The sequence below is a fragment of the Crocuta crocuta genome, unplaced genomic scaffold (assembly GCF_008692635.1).
Source record: "Crocuta crocuta isolate KB4526 unplaced genomic scaffold, BGI_CrCroc_1.0 scaffold147, whole genome shotgun sequence".
Taxonomy (NCBI): domain Eukaryota; kingdom Metazoa; phylum Chordata; class Mammalia; order Carnivora; family Hyaenidae; genus Crocuta; species Crocuta crocuta.
In genome coordinates this window covers 7380833-7397201 of record NW_027532594.1, presented here as the reverse complement: position 1 = coordinate 7397201, position 16369 = coordinate 7380833, and the positions used below count along the sequence as shown (strand labels likewise).

The window sequence follows — 16369 nt, the reverse complement described above, 5'->3', positions numbered from 1 at the left end:
CTTCCACACAGTGGAGCTTGGGTTTGGCTTTAAATTATGTAACAAAAGGAATCTATTAACACAGTGTTCAGTGAGAATAGGCGTGACCTACAGGCTTCCACTTCTCTGTTTTAAGCCACTCTCTTTTCCAACCTTTCAGAGAAATCTAAAGTTGCCAAATGAGCCCTGCTGCTTTGCATGGTCAGGCCTTCTGAATACCAGTTCTCCTAGTGGGGAATCCCACTGGGGATGAGGTGGGAAGACAAGCCCCACCTCCTTGTCTGGTTTTTGAGTAGTCCCCCAGGCACATCTGTTCCCTTGGAACGACTGACGCAGCAAAATGGCAGCTTGGTAAAGAGTGGCATCCATGTTGTACATTCTTTAGACCATATCAGGCACTTTGAAGTGTGTGGACAGCAAAACAAGAGGCCACAGAGCAGAGAAATGGGATGCGTTAGCTAACAACTGCCACATAACACATTACCACAAACTTAGCAGCTTTGACACAATACATATTTATGATCTCACAGTCCCTGTGGGTCAGAAATCCAGGAGTGACTTAACTGGGTCCTCTATTTCCGAATCTCTCACCAGCTGCGATCAAGGTGTATTGGCTGGGCTTTAGTCATCTCACAGTCCAACTGAGAAGGATCTGCTGCCAAGCTCATGTGGTGTTGGCACGACTCAGTTCCTCATTGGCTGTTGGCCAGAAGCCACCCTCAGTCCTTTGTCATGTGTGCCTCTCCGACACGGCAGCTTGCTTCATCAGTGTTCAAGCCAAAATGGCAGGACAGAGAATCGCTAGGAAGACAGAAGTCCCTAATCACTTATGGGACATCCCATCACCTTTGCCATGTTCTGTTGGTTAGAAGCAAGTCACTCAGTTCGCCCACACTCCAGGGAGGGGGATTACGCAAGGGCATGAATACCAGGAGGCAGGACTCAGTGAGGGCTGTCTTAGAATTCTGCTTGCTATATGAAGGAAGTCCTAAGCCAAATAGGATGCTGGCCATTTCTTATTGTTGATAGCAGACTTCTGCAAAGCAGAAAAGGCCTCTGTAGGGGTCCACCAGATGAGAAAACATAGGGTGAGTTTGAGGAAGAGTAAGTACTATATAGGTCAGTGCAAGGATAGGCAAATTTGTGGTAGAAGAGAGCGACTCCCCAGAGTAATAGCAGATACCAAGAGCAAGACATCCTCGAATTGGAGTGAACATTTATGGAGAGGCTTTTCTCAATCCCAGGCTGCAGAAGGAGTTTCCTATTGCATCCTGTGCAATTCGTATTGCATTGTATTACTGTTACGTTCTGGGAAAAGAGTGATCTGTTTTACCCAAAACCTAATATGGGCTCCTGAGAGGAGGAGAATTTGTGTCAGATAAAAGGTGTCTATAATTGCCACAGACCTCTGCAAATCTGAACCATGCCATCACTGCTGCCCCTTAGCTGTGGACATGACATTAATATCTGTCTCCTCCCGAGAACTCATTCAGAGGTGCACAGAGAGAAGTGCACCTTCAACTCTAGGTTTTAGTCAGGTCAAATAATGCTTCCCCTACAAAGACCAACGCGTACATTCAGCCCCGCAGCTCTGGTTTCACACGTGAATTACATCGTCGCCTCATGTCATCGGTGCCGATTAGATGTAGGTTTTGAGAATGAGACTTTAGTCAAGATTTAATTTCTTGGAATTACTTTCCCCTTGTGTAATAACCTCTCCCCTTTTGATTTCGTGTTGTCAGGAGTGACCCTGTTTGTAGCCCTTTATGACTATGAAGCACGGACAGAAGACGACCTGAGTTTTCACAAAGGAGAAAAATTCCAAATATTGAACAGCTCGTAAGTTTGGAGAGGGAAGGGGAAGTACGCGTGTCTTTCAGACTGGGAGAGAATGCTTGTGCTGCCAGTCTGTGCCTTTTCAGCACCCGAAATGCTAACAGAGCACTTGGTAAATTCATTAACTTGTGGCAGTGTAACTTAAGAAATGAAGAGTAGATGAACCAGGACATTATTGTCTGGCACTGGGGTCCAGGGAGCTTTCTGGAGGATACCGTAGTAGCAGAGCTGCTGTTTGGGGTTTAAAGGTCGGCCAGGTCCCAGCGTTGCCTCTACAGGGCTGTGTCCTCACGTGATGGGCACAGAGCTTGGCTGGCCATCCGCATTACTCTCTCTCTGCTTTGAGGTCAGTTCGGTGTTTTTGGTGGGGTTTTTGTTGTTGTTGTTGTGGTTTTTTTGATTTTGTTTTTTTCATCTTACGAGTTGTGCTAGCCGAGTCCTCACTCACGGCTGGCGACAAGTCCCTTCTGTTTTCAAAACTGTTAAATGTTCCGATTGGAGAAGCCTGTGGAGGCGTCTCCCCATAGTGAGAATTTGTGAGTGACTGAAATCTTTGTGAGATGGGAAGGAGAAGCGATTTCGCCCACTCGTGAATGACTATAATGTGTGCATTTTAAATGTGACCAGTAGGAGTCATAGTTAAACAGGCAATGGGGAAATGTCAAGGGTAAGAATCACTCATTTTTCAAATTCTGCGTTTAATACTTCCATTAAGAAGAGTAAATATAGATATATATGGCATCATACACAGGGAAACATATTTCCCTGTAGTTTTTTTTTTTTAATGTTTATTTATTTTTGACAGAGAGAGACAGAGTGTGAGCAGGGATAGGGGTAGAGAGAGAAAGGGAGACAGAGAATCTGAAGCAGGCTCCAGGCACTTAGCTGTCAGCACAGAGCCCAACATGGGGCTCAAACCCACAAACCGTGAGATCATGACCTGAGCCGAAGTCGGACGCTTAACCAACTGAGCAACCCAGGCACCCTTTCCCTGTAGTTTTTAAATAATATTGCCTCTATTAGATTAAGGCAGTGTGCCTGCCAGAAAACTTCAGGCTTCAAAGAAATTGGTGGTGGAGGTGCCTAGCTGGCACAGTCATAGAGCATGCGATTCTTGATCTTGGGGTGGTGAGTTCGAGCCCCACATTAGGCATAGAATTTACTTAAAAAAATAAAGAAGGAGAAGAAAGAGAAAGAGAAGAAGGTGGTGTGCTGTCAGCAAGTCAGGCCTTCCTCACCCTACCTCAAGTTGTCCTTGTGAGTGCTCCCCAGTGATTGAGGAAGAACTCCACTCCAGGGATGAGAGCTCACCAGGACATTCTCCTTCCTGTGTTGCCAGGGCCACGTGCTCTGAGCTCTGTTCCCTGAGCAAACTGTGATGGCATAAGGATCCGGATGCTCTTTATCTTTCCTGAGAGTTCAAGTGAAAGGAGCGGGAGGTGGCCCAGTGCATCCATGTCCCAGAAAAGACAAGCAGTCACTGTAACAGGGAGCTCCCCCAGGCCTGAAAACTGCCCCCAACTCTCAGAATTCACCACCTTTCAGGGAAAGGAGCTGGACCCCTCCCACTGGAGGCCAGTAACTCTTCTGGACCTGAGAAGACAGTGTGTACATAGTAGCCACAGGTTGTTGGGGTTTCTTTTAATTATCATTATTATTGTCATCATTAATGGGTGTGGGTAGGTTTTTCTGTTTTTAACTACTTCAGTACATGCAGAAAATTCCACCTAGCAGAAGTGTGCATGGTGGGGGTCACACAACAATGTGGAGGTGCTTGGTGCTGCTCAACTTCACCCTTAAAAATGGTTGAAATGGCAAATTTTGCTGTGCATGTTTTGCCACAGTGTTTTAAAAGCATACAGTTTGCTATGTTTTCACACACCGAGTGTGCTTATGCGGCCAGCGCCCAACTCAAGAACATGACCTGCCCCCTACCAGCCCCCCCTCGTAGCCACAGGGATGTTTTTAAATAGCACACAGCTGCCACCTGTTGAAGGCTTCTGTGTGCCAGCCATGGGCAGTTGTCTGAGCTGTGTCTCACAGTCATCGTTTGACACATGAGGGGCCAGAGGCTCAAGTTCGGGAGCTGCCCAGGTGCACAGAGGAGCAAGCAGGTAGCAGAGCCCAAGGTGACATGTGGCCATGGCATCTTGAGTACAGTGTCCAGTTTGGTCTTGGAAAGGCCCAGGACACCCGTCAGGGGGAACTGAAGCTTTCAAGCCACATGAAGGTTTGGAAGGTTGGCTGGGAGGTTGGGGAGAGGAGAATTTGGGTTTGATCTCTTCTGATTTATAGGATTCCTTATCGTGGGTTTGATTCTCAGACGAACGCTTCTTGTCCGAGTCTACTTAGTGTGAATTCTGAAATTACCCACCGCTTCCCCTCCCCGTTCTGTGTAATGTTCCCTCAATCCCCAAGTTGGTTAGAACTTTTAACCAGCTTAGAAAAGGTGAGACTAAGGACTGGTTGGCAGCACCACACAGCTCTTCCTCTGCGGGCTTTCTCTGCACTGCAAGGAGATCTGTGCGTCCGATCGTGGGACACTTGCAAAGCCGGTCCTTGCCAAAGTCAAATTCGTGACTTCTTCCTTTGTCAGTCTGGATCTACAGTGGCATTTGATTGAAATTTTGAAGAAACATTCCAGGAAAATCCAATCTGTTTCAATCAGTATTTTATGATTTGCATGCATGGCCTTAAGTGTTTATGGGCTTCAAGCCACTGGCCCTGTTCTCTTAGAAGAAAATATTACAAAGGTTTTTTTCCCTTTAATGCTTCTTGCCAATGGAATTCCTCATCCTACATGCCATTTAAATGCCCTTTTCAAGGTTATGGGGGGAAAAAATAAGATTTTTGTAACAAATACAGTATCTTGAAGTCAAGGGCAATAACAGGGAAGAGGAAATCATGAAGGACAAACAAAGCAATAATACAGAACCAGATGGCCTGCGTCTCCTTCCCTCCCCCCGCCGCCCCCAGCCCCTGGCTCTCCTCTGTTGAGAGGGGAGGGGGTGGCGCCCTGTTCTCCCTGGGGCAGCTGCCACACCTCCTAGCCTGTGTGTCCTCCACTCCTTCCCTGTCAGGAGGCAGCAGAGGACTGGTCTTTGTGTTTTAAAATTGCATGAACACGCATGTGCGTGTGCACAGAGCCGGTAGCCGTGTTGCCCAGCATGGGGGCCTCAAGTGCGTGAACGTGTGTGTGTGTGCACAGAGCCGGCAGTGCCACTGCCCAGCGTGGGGGCGAGGGTTCTTCACTGACCTGTTACGAGTGCTCAGTGTAGTGTATTTGGACATGGTTAAACTTGAACCCAGTTTGCAAAAGGTTTAAATTCATCTATTTTATTCCCCATTTTCACATTTCACGACTAGTGATTTACCAGCTAGAAACAGTGACTCTTTAAAATATAATAAATATGTTTCACAGAGTGGAATAGTGCCTAGGGTAGCGACTCCTTTAAAGTTCTTTTCATCTTGATAAGGAGAAATCCTGGTTTAGAGCCCTATCTGAGCATGTGATCAAATTGTTATGGACATGCTCTCTGACCATAAGATGGCAGTAACCAAATTTAGAAAGAATGCAGCATTTATAATAAAAATGCTCCACAGCTCAACAGGTCTCACCTGACTTCTGTTTGCAAACGCCACTTCCTGGCTGCATCAGGGCTCTGGTCTCCTGGGACCAGCAAACCTTGTGAGCAATTTTGGGGATTGACAACAGGCTCTGTTAATAAGTCGTCTTTTTTTTTTTTTTAATTGTTTTTTTTATTTTTGAGAGAGAGAGACAGCATGAGCAGGGGAGGGTCAGAGAGAGAGGGAAACACAGAATCCGAAGACAGGCTCCAGTCTCTGAGCTGGCTGTCAGCACAGAGCCCAATGCGGGGCTCGAACCCACGAACCGCAAGATCAGGACTTGAGGCGAAGCCGGACGCTCAACTGACTGAGCCACCCAGACACCCCTGTTAATAAGTCTTCAAATGAGAGTAATAGGGGAAGCTGCTATAAAAACTCAAAAGTTATTCTAGACCAGAGCCTGAATCAAAGCAAGGTAACGTGAGAAAATGTCACCAAGTCTGAACTAATGAAATAACTGAACTGTAAGAACAGATTTGTTTTTAAGTGCAGCTTTAATAATGTTAATTACCCACAGTAATTCAAGAAATAAAAAGTAGTATAGTAAAGATTCTGTTTTCCTAAATCAAGGGAATGATTTGTAAAGAGTATAATTTATTGGGACACCTGGGTGGCTCTGTCAGTTAAGCGTCCGACTCGATCTCAGCTCAGGTCATGGTCTCACTGGTTATGAGTTCAAGCCCCGAGTCAGGCTTTGCCCTGACAGTGAGGAGACTGCTTGGGAGTCCCTCTCTCCCCTTCTCTGCCTCTTCCCCACTTTCTCTCTCTCTCTCTCTCCCTCTCTCTCTCTCTTTCTCTCTCCCTTACTCTCCCTCTTTCTGTCTCAAAATAAACTTTTAAAAAAACTTAAAAGAAGAGTATTATTTATCTATGGGTGGATTGAACTTGTAGTGTATTAAAAAGATGATTTATTCATTTGCTCAAAAGATTTTTTTGATAGATGCTTTGAGTCTGTACCAGCCTCTTCTGGGCAAACCTGTGAGGCTTACTATACAAAACACTGCTTCCTTGTCATCTCCTATCTCCCCTGATGGGAAAAGTGACCCTAGATGGCCTAGAAAAAAAGGAAAGGATTCTGTCTTTCTCATGAGTAGCTGAAAATCCCTGTGAGATTAATGGAGTCACTTAAGAGAAAATCATGAATTCCTGATACATGACTTTAGAATGAGCCCATAGTTGGATTCTAATCTGTTCTAAACTATTAGGTGCCAGCACCAAAATGAGATACTTGATGCTGGCTTTGAAATGGATATTGTAGTTGACCCTTGAACAAGGCAAGGATTAGGAACATCAGCTCCCCCCTCCCCCCCACTTCATGGGGTCAAAAATCTGCATAGAGGAGCACCTGGGTGGCTTAGTCTGTTAAGCATCCCACTCTTGATTTCAGCTAAGGTTATAATCTCATGGTTCCTGGGTTTGAGCCCCACATTGCTCTCTGTGCTGACAGTGCAGAGCCTGCTTGGGATTCTCTTTCTGCCTCTCAGCCCCTCCCCTGCTCGTGCACACATGCTTGCTCTCTCTCCCCAAAATAAATTTTTTTAAAAATCTGCATATAACCTTGACTCCCCCAAAACTTAACTTCTAATAGCCTACTGTTGACTGGAAGCTTTAGTCAATTAACACATATTTTGTATGTTTTATGTATTATATACTCTATTCTTTGAATATAGTGAGCTAGATAAAAGAAAATATTAAGAAAATCAAATGGAAAACAGTACATTTACTGTACTGTTTATACTGAAAAAAAAAAACCTGCAAATAAGTGGACTTGTGCAGTTCAAACTCATGTTGTGCAAGGGTCACCCATACTTGATTAATCCCAGATCATCTGGATAAGACTGGGCTTGTCCCAGCCCGTAGCAAAATGTATTGGCTTCCTGCCCCAGGTAACATCTCCATGTATCCCAACATTGATACTAGACTTTCTTCTTAAGTCATTTGGGGTTTCCTGGGTGGCCCAGTCGGTTGAGCCTCTGACTCTTGATTTTGGCTCAGGCCATGGGATTGAGCCCCAAGTTGGGCTCTGCACAGAGTGTGGAACCTGCTTAAGATTATCTCTTTCTCTCCCCCTCTGCACCTATTTCCTGCTCAAGAACACACATACTCTTTCCTTCTCTCTTTCTCTCTCTCTCTCTCTCTTTCTCAAATAAGTAAAAAGGAAAAAAAAATTTTAATTAAGTCAATTAGAACTAACTTGGTGAAGGTTATCTTGCAATAAAAGATAAGCCTCTGCTGACAGCTCTTAATTTTTTACCATTTTGGAGCATTTCCCAGGTGTGGGGTTTGTGAGGTGGAGAAAGAGAAAGAAAAAGGAGGAGGTGGAAAGAATGGTGGGTATTGTTTTTTTTTTTATGATGAAATGTCTCCATCTAGTGGAGTTTCAGAGCAGTGAACATTGTCACCATCTTAGTCTCCAAAGCCATTTCTTTTGCATGTGTTCAAAGAAAAAAAAATAAACTTCCACATATGTTCCTAGATGATATACTTAACAAGTGCGTGTATTTCTTTTAGAGGACACAGAAATGAAGCCAATACAAACTGTTCAAACATTAACATTTTAATTTCATGATTTGAGTCCAAAAGGCAGAGAAGAATGCAATTGGGGAGCAGCACAGAGTAAATACCACACAGTCCGTAAAAACCCAGCCCGTAAGTTGGGTGGTGGGCGCACAGGTGTTGATATACACGTAGTCTTTGGTATGTGTCACTTATTTCCTAAGAAAAATCTGGACATAAACTAAATTTAAGGTTTATTAATAAAGAACTTCCTAAGGGCACCTGGGTGGCTTAGTCAATTGAGCGTCTGACTCTTGATTTCAGGTCAGGTCATGATCTCCCAGTTCATGAGTTTGAGCCCCACATCAAGGCTCTGTACTGATTGGGATTCTCTCTCTCCTTGTCTCTCTGCCCCTTCCCTGTGGATTTTCCTCTCTGTCTCTCTCTGTCTCTGTCTGTCTCTGTCTCTCTCCCTCTCTGTCTCTCTCTCATACGTGCACTCTCTCAAAAAAAAAACATTAAATAAATAGGACTTCCTAGCTATGAGAACAGTTATCTCCTCTTTTGGTTGATTTATCTGTTTACATTTGTTTAATAGGGTGGAAAGCCTCTGGCAGCACCCCCATTTTCTCACGGGCTATCTTGTGCTGCTTGTGCTGCCAAACACTCCCCCACGGCCCTGCCCAGAGCACATGTGGGCCTGTCACCATTTGAGGCTTTATTAATTCTGTCCAGGGTTGTTGCCCCTCGGTCACCTTGCTCGGAGAGGCAGTCTTTGGAGAATGGGGCTCTTGAGTCAGGCTGTGTTAATATAGAGGCTGGTTATTCTCTACCTAATCCCATCACCCCAAGGAAGATGGTGGCCAGGGTCAAAGGCCAACACTCTTTCTTCCCTGACTGAGGACTATGACACAGAGTCCAGCCACAGTGATTTTAAAAAAAAAGAAAGAGAGAAAAAATAGGCCTGGGGTTCCTCTTGCTACCTCCAAGGACCAGAACAGGAAGGAGAGGAGGCACTGGGCGCCCGCTGAAGAGCAGTCTGAGAGTATGCTCAAGGGTATGCTCAAGGGTATGCTCAAGGGTATGCTCAAGGGTATGCTCAAGGACGGCGGCCCCACCCCAGCCCTCATGCCCCTGGCCTCAGGGCGGGCACAGGGTTCCGTAGGCACCGTGCGTGTCCCATGTCCGGACCCCAGCCCCACGTGCGTGTGCGTCCAGAGGTGCACGCTCCGCCTGCTCTCTGTCACACATGCAGCGCTGTGAGTCCAAGCACGTGAGCTCTGACCGCGTGACAGACCCATGTGTTTTAAGCTGAGAGTAGTGCTTATATAAGCCCCACTCTCACATCCTTCCACCCACAGTTCCAGGAGCCCCCACCCCACCCCCTGACTGAGACCAGCGATCGCAGGGAACACGGGGCTGTACAGCATGGTGAGACTCAGACCCCCGCCCCCTGGCCAGTTTCTGCCCTCCCCCTGCACTGGTACACACAGGGCTACACCCACTCCCCCTCCCCCGCCCACCAGACTCCCGTCAGCGCTGTGAATAGTTGATGAAAGAGCTTCAGGTTGAAAATTTCTGAACAAGCCTTAACCTATTGCCTTTATTCTACCTACTTGCTTGAGAACAAGCAAGGCAGGTGTTCAGAGGGGGCTTTCATCCCTTCCTGGGCCTCCTGACCGGCTTCCTTTCTCAGATGATCTGCAGCTCTAATGTCTTTCTTTTCTTGTTTGGTGCATCTCTTAACGGCTAACAAAATGACTCGAAAGCCAACAGTCTGCCTCTCTCCGGCAGTACCAAAGGATGCTGGTTACCTCTGGATGTGAGACGAAGTAGACTATTAAATTAGCAGTATCAGTGCATGCTTCATCCTTCTAGCTTTGCTGAGATGTAATGAACACGTAACATTGTATAAGTTTAAGGTGTACAATGTGATGGGTGGACACACGAATATATTGTGAATGTTTACCATAATACTTTTCTTCTCTTCACGTAATGACCGTTTTCTTTTTGTTGTTACAGGGTTTTTCTAAAGTAGCCTGGGGCTGGTTCCCTTCCCCTCTGTCCGAGTTGGGGACACTTACCACTCAAAATGCCCTTCCACCCCAAGAGAGTTCTCTCATGGCCAGGGTCCTACGTTGTTAATTTGCAAATAAAATAAGAAAGGAGAGACAGCACTGGATTCAACTCAGAGTTGACTCAGATCGTAACCATGTAACCTTTACAAAGAGCTACTTTGGGGTTTGAAGAAATCAGGCAATGGAATGACTAGGAGATAGTCTTATACGCTGACAGGATTGAGTGTGGAACTGCAGAACACTGAAATGGTCAACACATTCACTTCCTTTTCTCTTTGTTCTCTGCAGGGAAGGAGATTGGTGGGAAGCCCGCTCCTTGACCACTGGAGAGACTGGTTACATTCCCAGCAATTATGTGGCTCCAGTTGACTCTATCCAGGCAGAAGAGTAGGTTTTGTTTTGTTGTTTTCACTCATCTACTTGCTTTTAAAAGTTAGTTGTCACAATAAAGTGCCATTAACCTTGTGCAGGAGGGAGAAGAAATTCATAGATGGTGATGCTGCGCTTTGCAATATCTATGTAATACTTGTACTGTTATTAACTTAATATTTTTCTTTATGCCTGCATCTAAAAACATACTTATTGTGAAAGGGAACTTTATATCAGAACCCTAAATGAAAGTGCAACATTACTTGCCATAGATGGAAAGTAACCTGAAAAATGTGATGAAGTCTGGCTAGGGCACATATTAGTAATGCAGACCCAAGGTTCTAAGCCTGTAGTCTGCTCGGGGGGGAAAAAAAAGGGAGGAAGAATGGGAGTGAGGAGGGAAAGAGAAAGGGGGGTAAGAGGAAAAAATAATTATTAAAGATCAGATCGAGATTTTCCTTCTCCGTGTAATCAGAAATATTAAAGGAGCACTGGAAAGACCTACCTTCCGTGCGCCAGGTAGAAGTATCTCACATACAACATGTTCCACAACTCTGGAAATCCTCTGGCGATGCATTTCACATGCTGCTTTCCTTTGAGTTGGGGTCTTGGTTGGTTTCTTTGATAGTAAATCCTAACTAGCAGTTAGTTGGACCGAGGATTTCACTGGTTCCAATTTTGGAAGTTGGTCAGTAGGCAGAGGGGATTCTAGAAGGGATAGCCATTGCTCCTCCTCATGACCTGTGGGGATTCATAGGTACTTCCAAAAGGGGGAGCTATCAGAGTGGCTTGTGTGGTGACCCTCATTTCTGAACTAAGGGAAAGAAAATGAGCCCATGACTCTAAAACTTGAGGACCTGTCCTCCTCCCTGACACCCTGGGGACCTGCATCTTCTGGTAGTCTTGCCTTACCAGTGAAGGAGTCAAGAAAATCCAGCCAGGAAGTCCAGCCTTTGGCTCTGATATTGCATTTTGCCCTGGATTTGTTTAAGCACTGCAAGGAGATTAGACTCCACAGCCCAGCCAAATCCCCAATTGGATCACTGTCTTGCATTTAATTCCTTTGTATTTTCTCTAAGAAGATCTGTTTTGTTCCCCGCTCTCAAATACCCAATGGTTCTGCACTCCTTTTTTCTCCTAGTGAGTGTGTTTTATCATCAAAGAATAAAGAAATTTGTGTTGAATTTTTATTTTAGGGCAGATTTGCAAACATCTTTGTGTTCTTTCAGAATAAAAGATACCACTAAAAGGTAGCATTACTTTGATTTCACTGGGAACCTACCCACTGTATACTTAAGTTCTATTTATAATGGTCAGTTTTTAAAATACTTTGCTTTTAAAGAATAAATTAGCATTTTAAAAAAGATAACGCATATGGTTTTACATAGTCATTCGCCCTATCTTAAAATGTTATTGTTTTGGTTCAATCCATTGTTCTAACCATTCTCTCTTCACCACTGCTCGTGTTTATACCGCATTTTAATTGGGTGATTGATGCAAACCCAGAAAGTCATTCCTCATAAATAATTGTTGTAATTCTCTTTATACCATCTAGTGCTAGGTTAGGACCGTCGCACAGTCTGGTGCCTTTAAAAGTCACTGAGGAGCTAACTTGCAGTGTGTCTTTTCTTATCTTCGGCGAAGCTCTTTCATTCACAAAAGAATTTGACAGTGAACACATAATAGCTATATTCAAGTATAATGAATTAAAATTTCATTTTAGAAACTGGATTCTCTCGCAGTCGAATATTCTAAAATTGTTTCTATGCACAGATTCCAAATGAATGCTCCCGAATTCCGCCCTGGATTCTTGCAGCCCCTAGTGCTGAGCCGTTTAACTACCTGCCAGGCCGTGGTTAGGGCTGGCGAGTGCAGGGGAAGGTAAAAGGTGAAGAGCAGAGGATGCGAGGTGACTGGAGGCGGTGCCTTCTTATCTGGCACTGGAGTGTTACTCCGGAGAGAGCAGGAAGCGTGTGCGACACCCAGTCATTTTTCAGGACGTGCTCATTGACCGGACACGGTGACCTGTTCCCGCAGCTGCACCAGAGCACACATGGGCAGACCCCCACCTCCTTCCACCCCCTCACCCCTGCTAGGTAGATCCTTTCACTTACCTAAGTCCTCACCCCTGCTGGACAGCAAGAGACTCACAACCGACATCCAAGGGCAGCAGCCATCTCAAATTAGGGGTGGTCTTGACAATTTTTTTCTAGAGTCGCTGTAGGTACAAAGTTACTGAAAATACCATGTCTTTGTTCTTTACCATTCTGACTGACTTTTTTTTTTAATGCTTGATTAATGATCTTTGTATAGACTAAGGCTGTGCTTTGTTATTTCCCAGGGGGCGTCATTATGCTCAGAAATCCAGGGTCTCATAGATGTGCGTGGGAAGGGTCTCCTGCAGTCGCTATTTCAAAACAAGGTCTTAGATTTCTCTTTTCGTGAATGCAGGTGGCAGTTTTAATACAAACCAGTGCTTGTCACCTCTGATGGGAAAGAAAATCACCCACCATTCAAATCTGACTTTCTTTTTTAAAAGAGTGGTAGAGGTAAATTAGGGATGGAATCAGGAACAGACTGAAAGGGAACTAGATGAAACTAGGAAAAAATATATAGAGGAAGACTAAGGATGCAGTCAGAGGGAAAAGGGGTGGCTTGTCCATTTTTGTAAATGATCATTACAAAATGTTCCCTTCCCTCGATCTCGTTTAAAGGTGGTACTTTGGAAAACTTGGCCGAAAAGATGCTGAGCGACAGCTTTTGTCCTTTGGAAACCCGAGAGGTACCTTTCTTATCCGTGAGAGTGAAACCACCAAAGGTAAGATAAGGGGCTGAAGAAGTTGGTTGTCATTCAAATCTGTGGATTAGTCAGAGGGGATGAAAGGCTTATCTCTGATGTACAAGGATTTTTCAATGGCACATACCCTCCGGGCCTTGCGAGCAGAGTCCTAGTTTCAGTTTTTCCCTCCAGGCTCTAGAACTGCACGCAGCTCTGGAAGGACTACAGAGGCTCAAAAGCAAAAGCCCTTCCTCCCGAAACAGGGGCTGGGCAGCTTCACTCCTGCAGGCACACAAGATCATAGAATTTTCAGCCGTTCTTTGGAATTAACGACTTTCTGAATCTCTTAGTTCCTCAGGTGCCCATAACCTTATTTACAGGTAGTTTTTGCATTCCTTTTATTTTTTCACAACTGAGGGCTGCTCTTCCTCCAACCGCCTGCCCTTCCATTACTGAAACACTCATTAGAGCCCACAGGAGGAGCTGGGCCAAGGGAAGGCAGCAGGGGCTTTCTAGCTTGATCTACCAGCATGGTTCTCTGCTCCCGAGAAGGCGTGGCGACGCAGAAACTGGAGGCTCCCTTCTAGAGGAACGTTCCTTCCACTTCCGTGGCACGTGCTGCCCTGCCTCTGCGGCACTCCATGGGTAGGGAAGACGAAGAGAGCACCCCCAGCCTGCACGGCTGTTTTTCTTCAGCCAGCCTCAGGAGAGTTGGGTCTATACCATGTTAGGCAACCTGCAGGTAACCGTACCCAAGAGAGTATTATAGGAAAAAATCCAGAAAGCTTTCATTCTCAAGAGTAAACCCACTTGATTGCTACCATCTTCTGACATTTGCAGGAAAGAGGTGTCCTCTTCTTCTGTTCCTGAGTGGAAGACAGCGTGTTTGTGTACACGCACGCACATGTGCGTGCATGTCCTCTTGATGATTATTAATCAGAATACTCAAGTAGATGAGACCTAAAAAGCGAATGAGCTCTCAAAATGATTGGAGCCGCTAATGCCTTGCATATTTACCAGGTGCCTATTCACTGTCGATCCGAGATTGGGATGATATGAAAGGAGACCATGTCAAACATTATAAAATTCGCAAGCTTGACAATGGTGGATACTATATTACCACCCGGGCCCAGTTTGAAACACTTCAGCAGCTTGTGCAACATTACTCAGGTAACCCTAATGCCAACTTGCTACTAACAAGTGTTCTCTGGGACACTGGAGGAAGTGGGTAGGCACTGGGGGGGCGGGGAGGGGCAGAATACAAACATGTACAAAGTCAGCAGTGAGTTTTCTTTGCTAGCCACTCAACGTGGGGCTTTGCTGAATAGGATCTATTGATGTTTTTCTATCTTAGTTATTATTAGTTCCATATGTTTGTCAAAAAATTCAGTAACATTCTTGCTCCCCAAGTACAAAGCAGTAGGTTAAATTGTAAAAGTTGTCATCTTTTCCTGTTCCCCTGGAGTCTGTCATCAGAAACCATGACAGGAGAGAGACCAGTGTCTGGGAGTGAACACACAGGGTGTGTGGGGGATCCTTTAGGGGGCCCCCCAGTTCTCACAGGAATAGCCACACATGCTTTTCATTCTCATGACCAGATGAATTTTGCAATCCATTTATCATGTTCTACCGATCCACCAATACTGCCATTTCCTTTTTTTTTTTTTTTAATGTTTTATTTATTTCTAGGGGAGAGAGAGAGAGACAGCGTGAGCAGGGGAGGGTCAGAGAGAGAGGGAGTCACAGACTGAAACAGGCTCCAGGCTCTGAGCTGGCAGTCAGCACAGAGCCCGACGCGGGGCTCGAACCCATGAACCGCGAGATCATGACCTAAGCGAAAGTCGGACGCTTAACCGACTAAGCCACCCAGGCGCCCCAATACTGCCATTTCCTAACTAGATGTAGACTCTGTGACCCACAGCACCTCCTAGATCTGTTACAGCCATTGTATTAAATTAAACTTGTGAACACTAAGTGAGGCAGTCTCTGTACCCACATGTCACTGTTAGTGTGTTCCTAGAAATATGTACTTATTAGGTGTTTAGGTGTGCGATTGGTATGTTTTAGTAAAGAATGTGGTATTAAACACACACATGTTAAAATGATTACTTTGTTTCCAAGATTAGCAAGAATATCTCACTGTAAACATACACACACAGGGGGATTTTTATATAGATACCCATGGACAGATATATATATGTATTAAACCATCAAACCCAGTATTTTTTTCTGTGACCTATATATGTGTGTTCTTCAGGACAGTGACAAAACCCCAAAATAGTACATGACTTGACCTTAACTACTGTTCTATGCGCATTCATTTAAAAAAAAAAAGTGTATAATTTTTTAGCCCCCAAAATAAAAAAGCAGTCTTTTGAAAATGACAATAAGAAATGCCTATTGATTTATCCCAGGCACTAATGAAAACGTGAGGAAATTAACAACACTGGGAGCACTCGTTGGCTAGGGCCTTGGGTAGCTCTAGTTTATGTGGATTCTAATGAAATATTTGGGAGAAATGGAGCAGAATCTCTCCCTGAACTTAAGTGATACACTCAGAATGCCTGCATTTGTCAGGATTTTTCAAATGCCAAAATATATTTCATTTCAGGCAAACATCAGCAGGATCCCCAGGGTTTGGATCATTTGAAAATATTGTGTTGGAAAGGGCACCTTAATAACATCGTAAAGCTGGAAGGAGAGAAGGGATATGAAGAGCAGAGACTTTTTTTAATCTCAAAAAAAATCCATCTCGAGTTAGATTTGTTTTTATATTGGCTTTTCTCTTCCCCCTTCCTCTCTCTCATACAATAAAATGCCTTTGAAATATTGACACATAAATAATTTCCTGCCTAAACATCCCAGACCCTGATTCTACCAAGAAGAAAGGAATAAAAAGAAACTTAGAGCTGGTTGCTAGAGAAAAGACAACACTACATGCGATTTCCCTGGATCCGGGGGCCGCCAGTGGGGTGTGGTAGGGCAGGGGCTCTGTCTGCCGCACAAGCCGGGCTTTCTACAGCTTTTGTCACTGCCCTGATTCCTCGCTCCTTGTTACCTTTTCCGACCTGACAGATATTTCACTTGACATTTAGGCAATTTCCCCCTTACCACTGCTGAAGTGTAAAAGGTATATTCTTTTTTTAAAAAGGAGAGAGAGAGAGAGAGAGAGAAAGAGAAAGAGAGAGAGAGAGGACAAAAGTAA

The 16369-nt window shown here is 44.9% G+C and overlaps 1 protein-coding gene across 3 annotated transcripts in view; it reads left to right on the top strand.

Moving 5' to 3' along the window:
• The window catches only part of FYN (FYN proto-oncogene, Src family tyrosine kinase), a 186759-nt gene that overhangs the window by 129754 nt on the left and 40636 nt on the right, over nucleotides 1-16369 (top strand). For all 3 annotated transcript variants that reach the window (XM_077779965.1, XM_077779964.1, XM_077779963.1), the window contains exons 4-7: nucleotides 1722-1818; nucleotides 10305-10403; nucleotides 13100-13203; nucleotides 14185-14334. In XM_077779965.1, the coding sequence (XP_077636091.1) occupies nucleotides 1722-1818; nucleotides 10305-10403; nucleotides 13100-13203; nucleotides 14185-14334 (450 nt within the window). The remainder of the gene's footprint in view (nucleotides 1-1721; nucleotides 1819-10304; nucleotides 10404-13099; nucleotides 13204-14184; nucleotides 14335-16369) is intronic.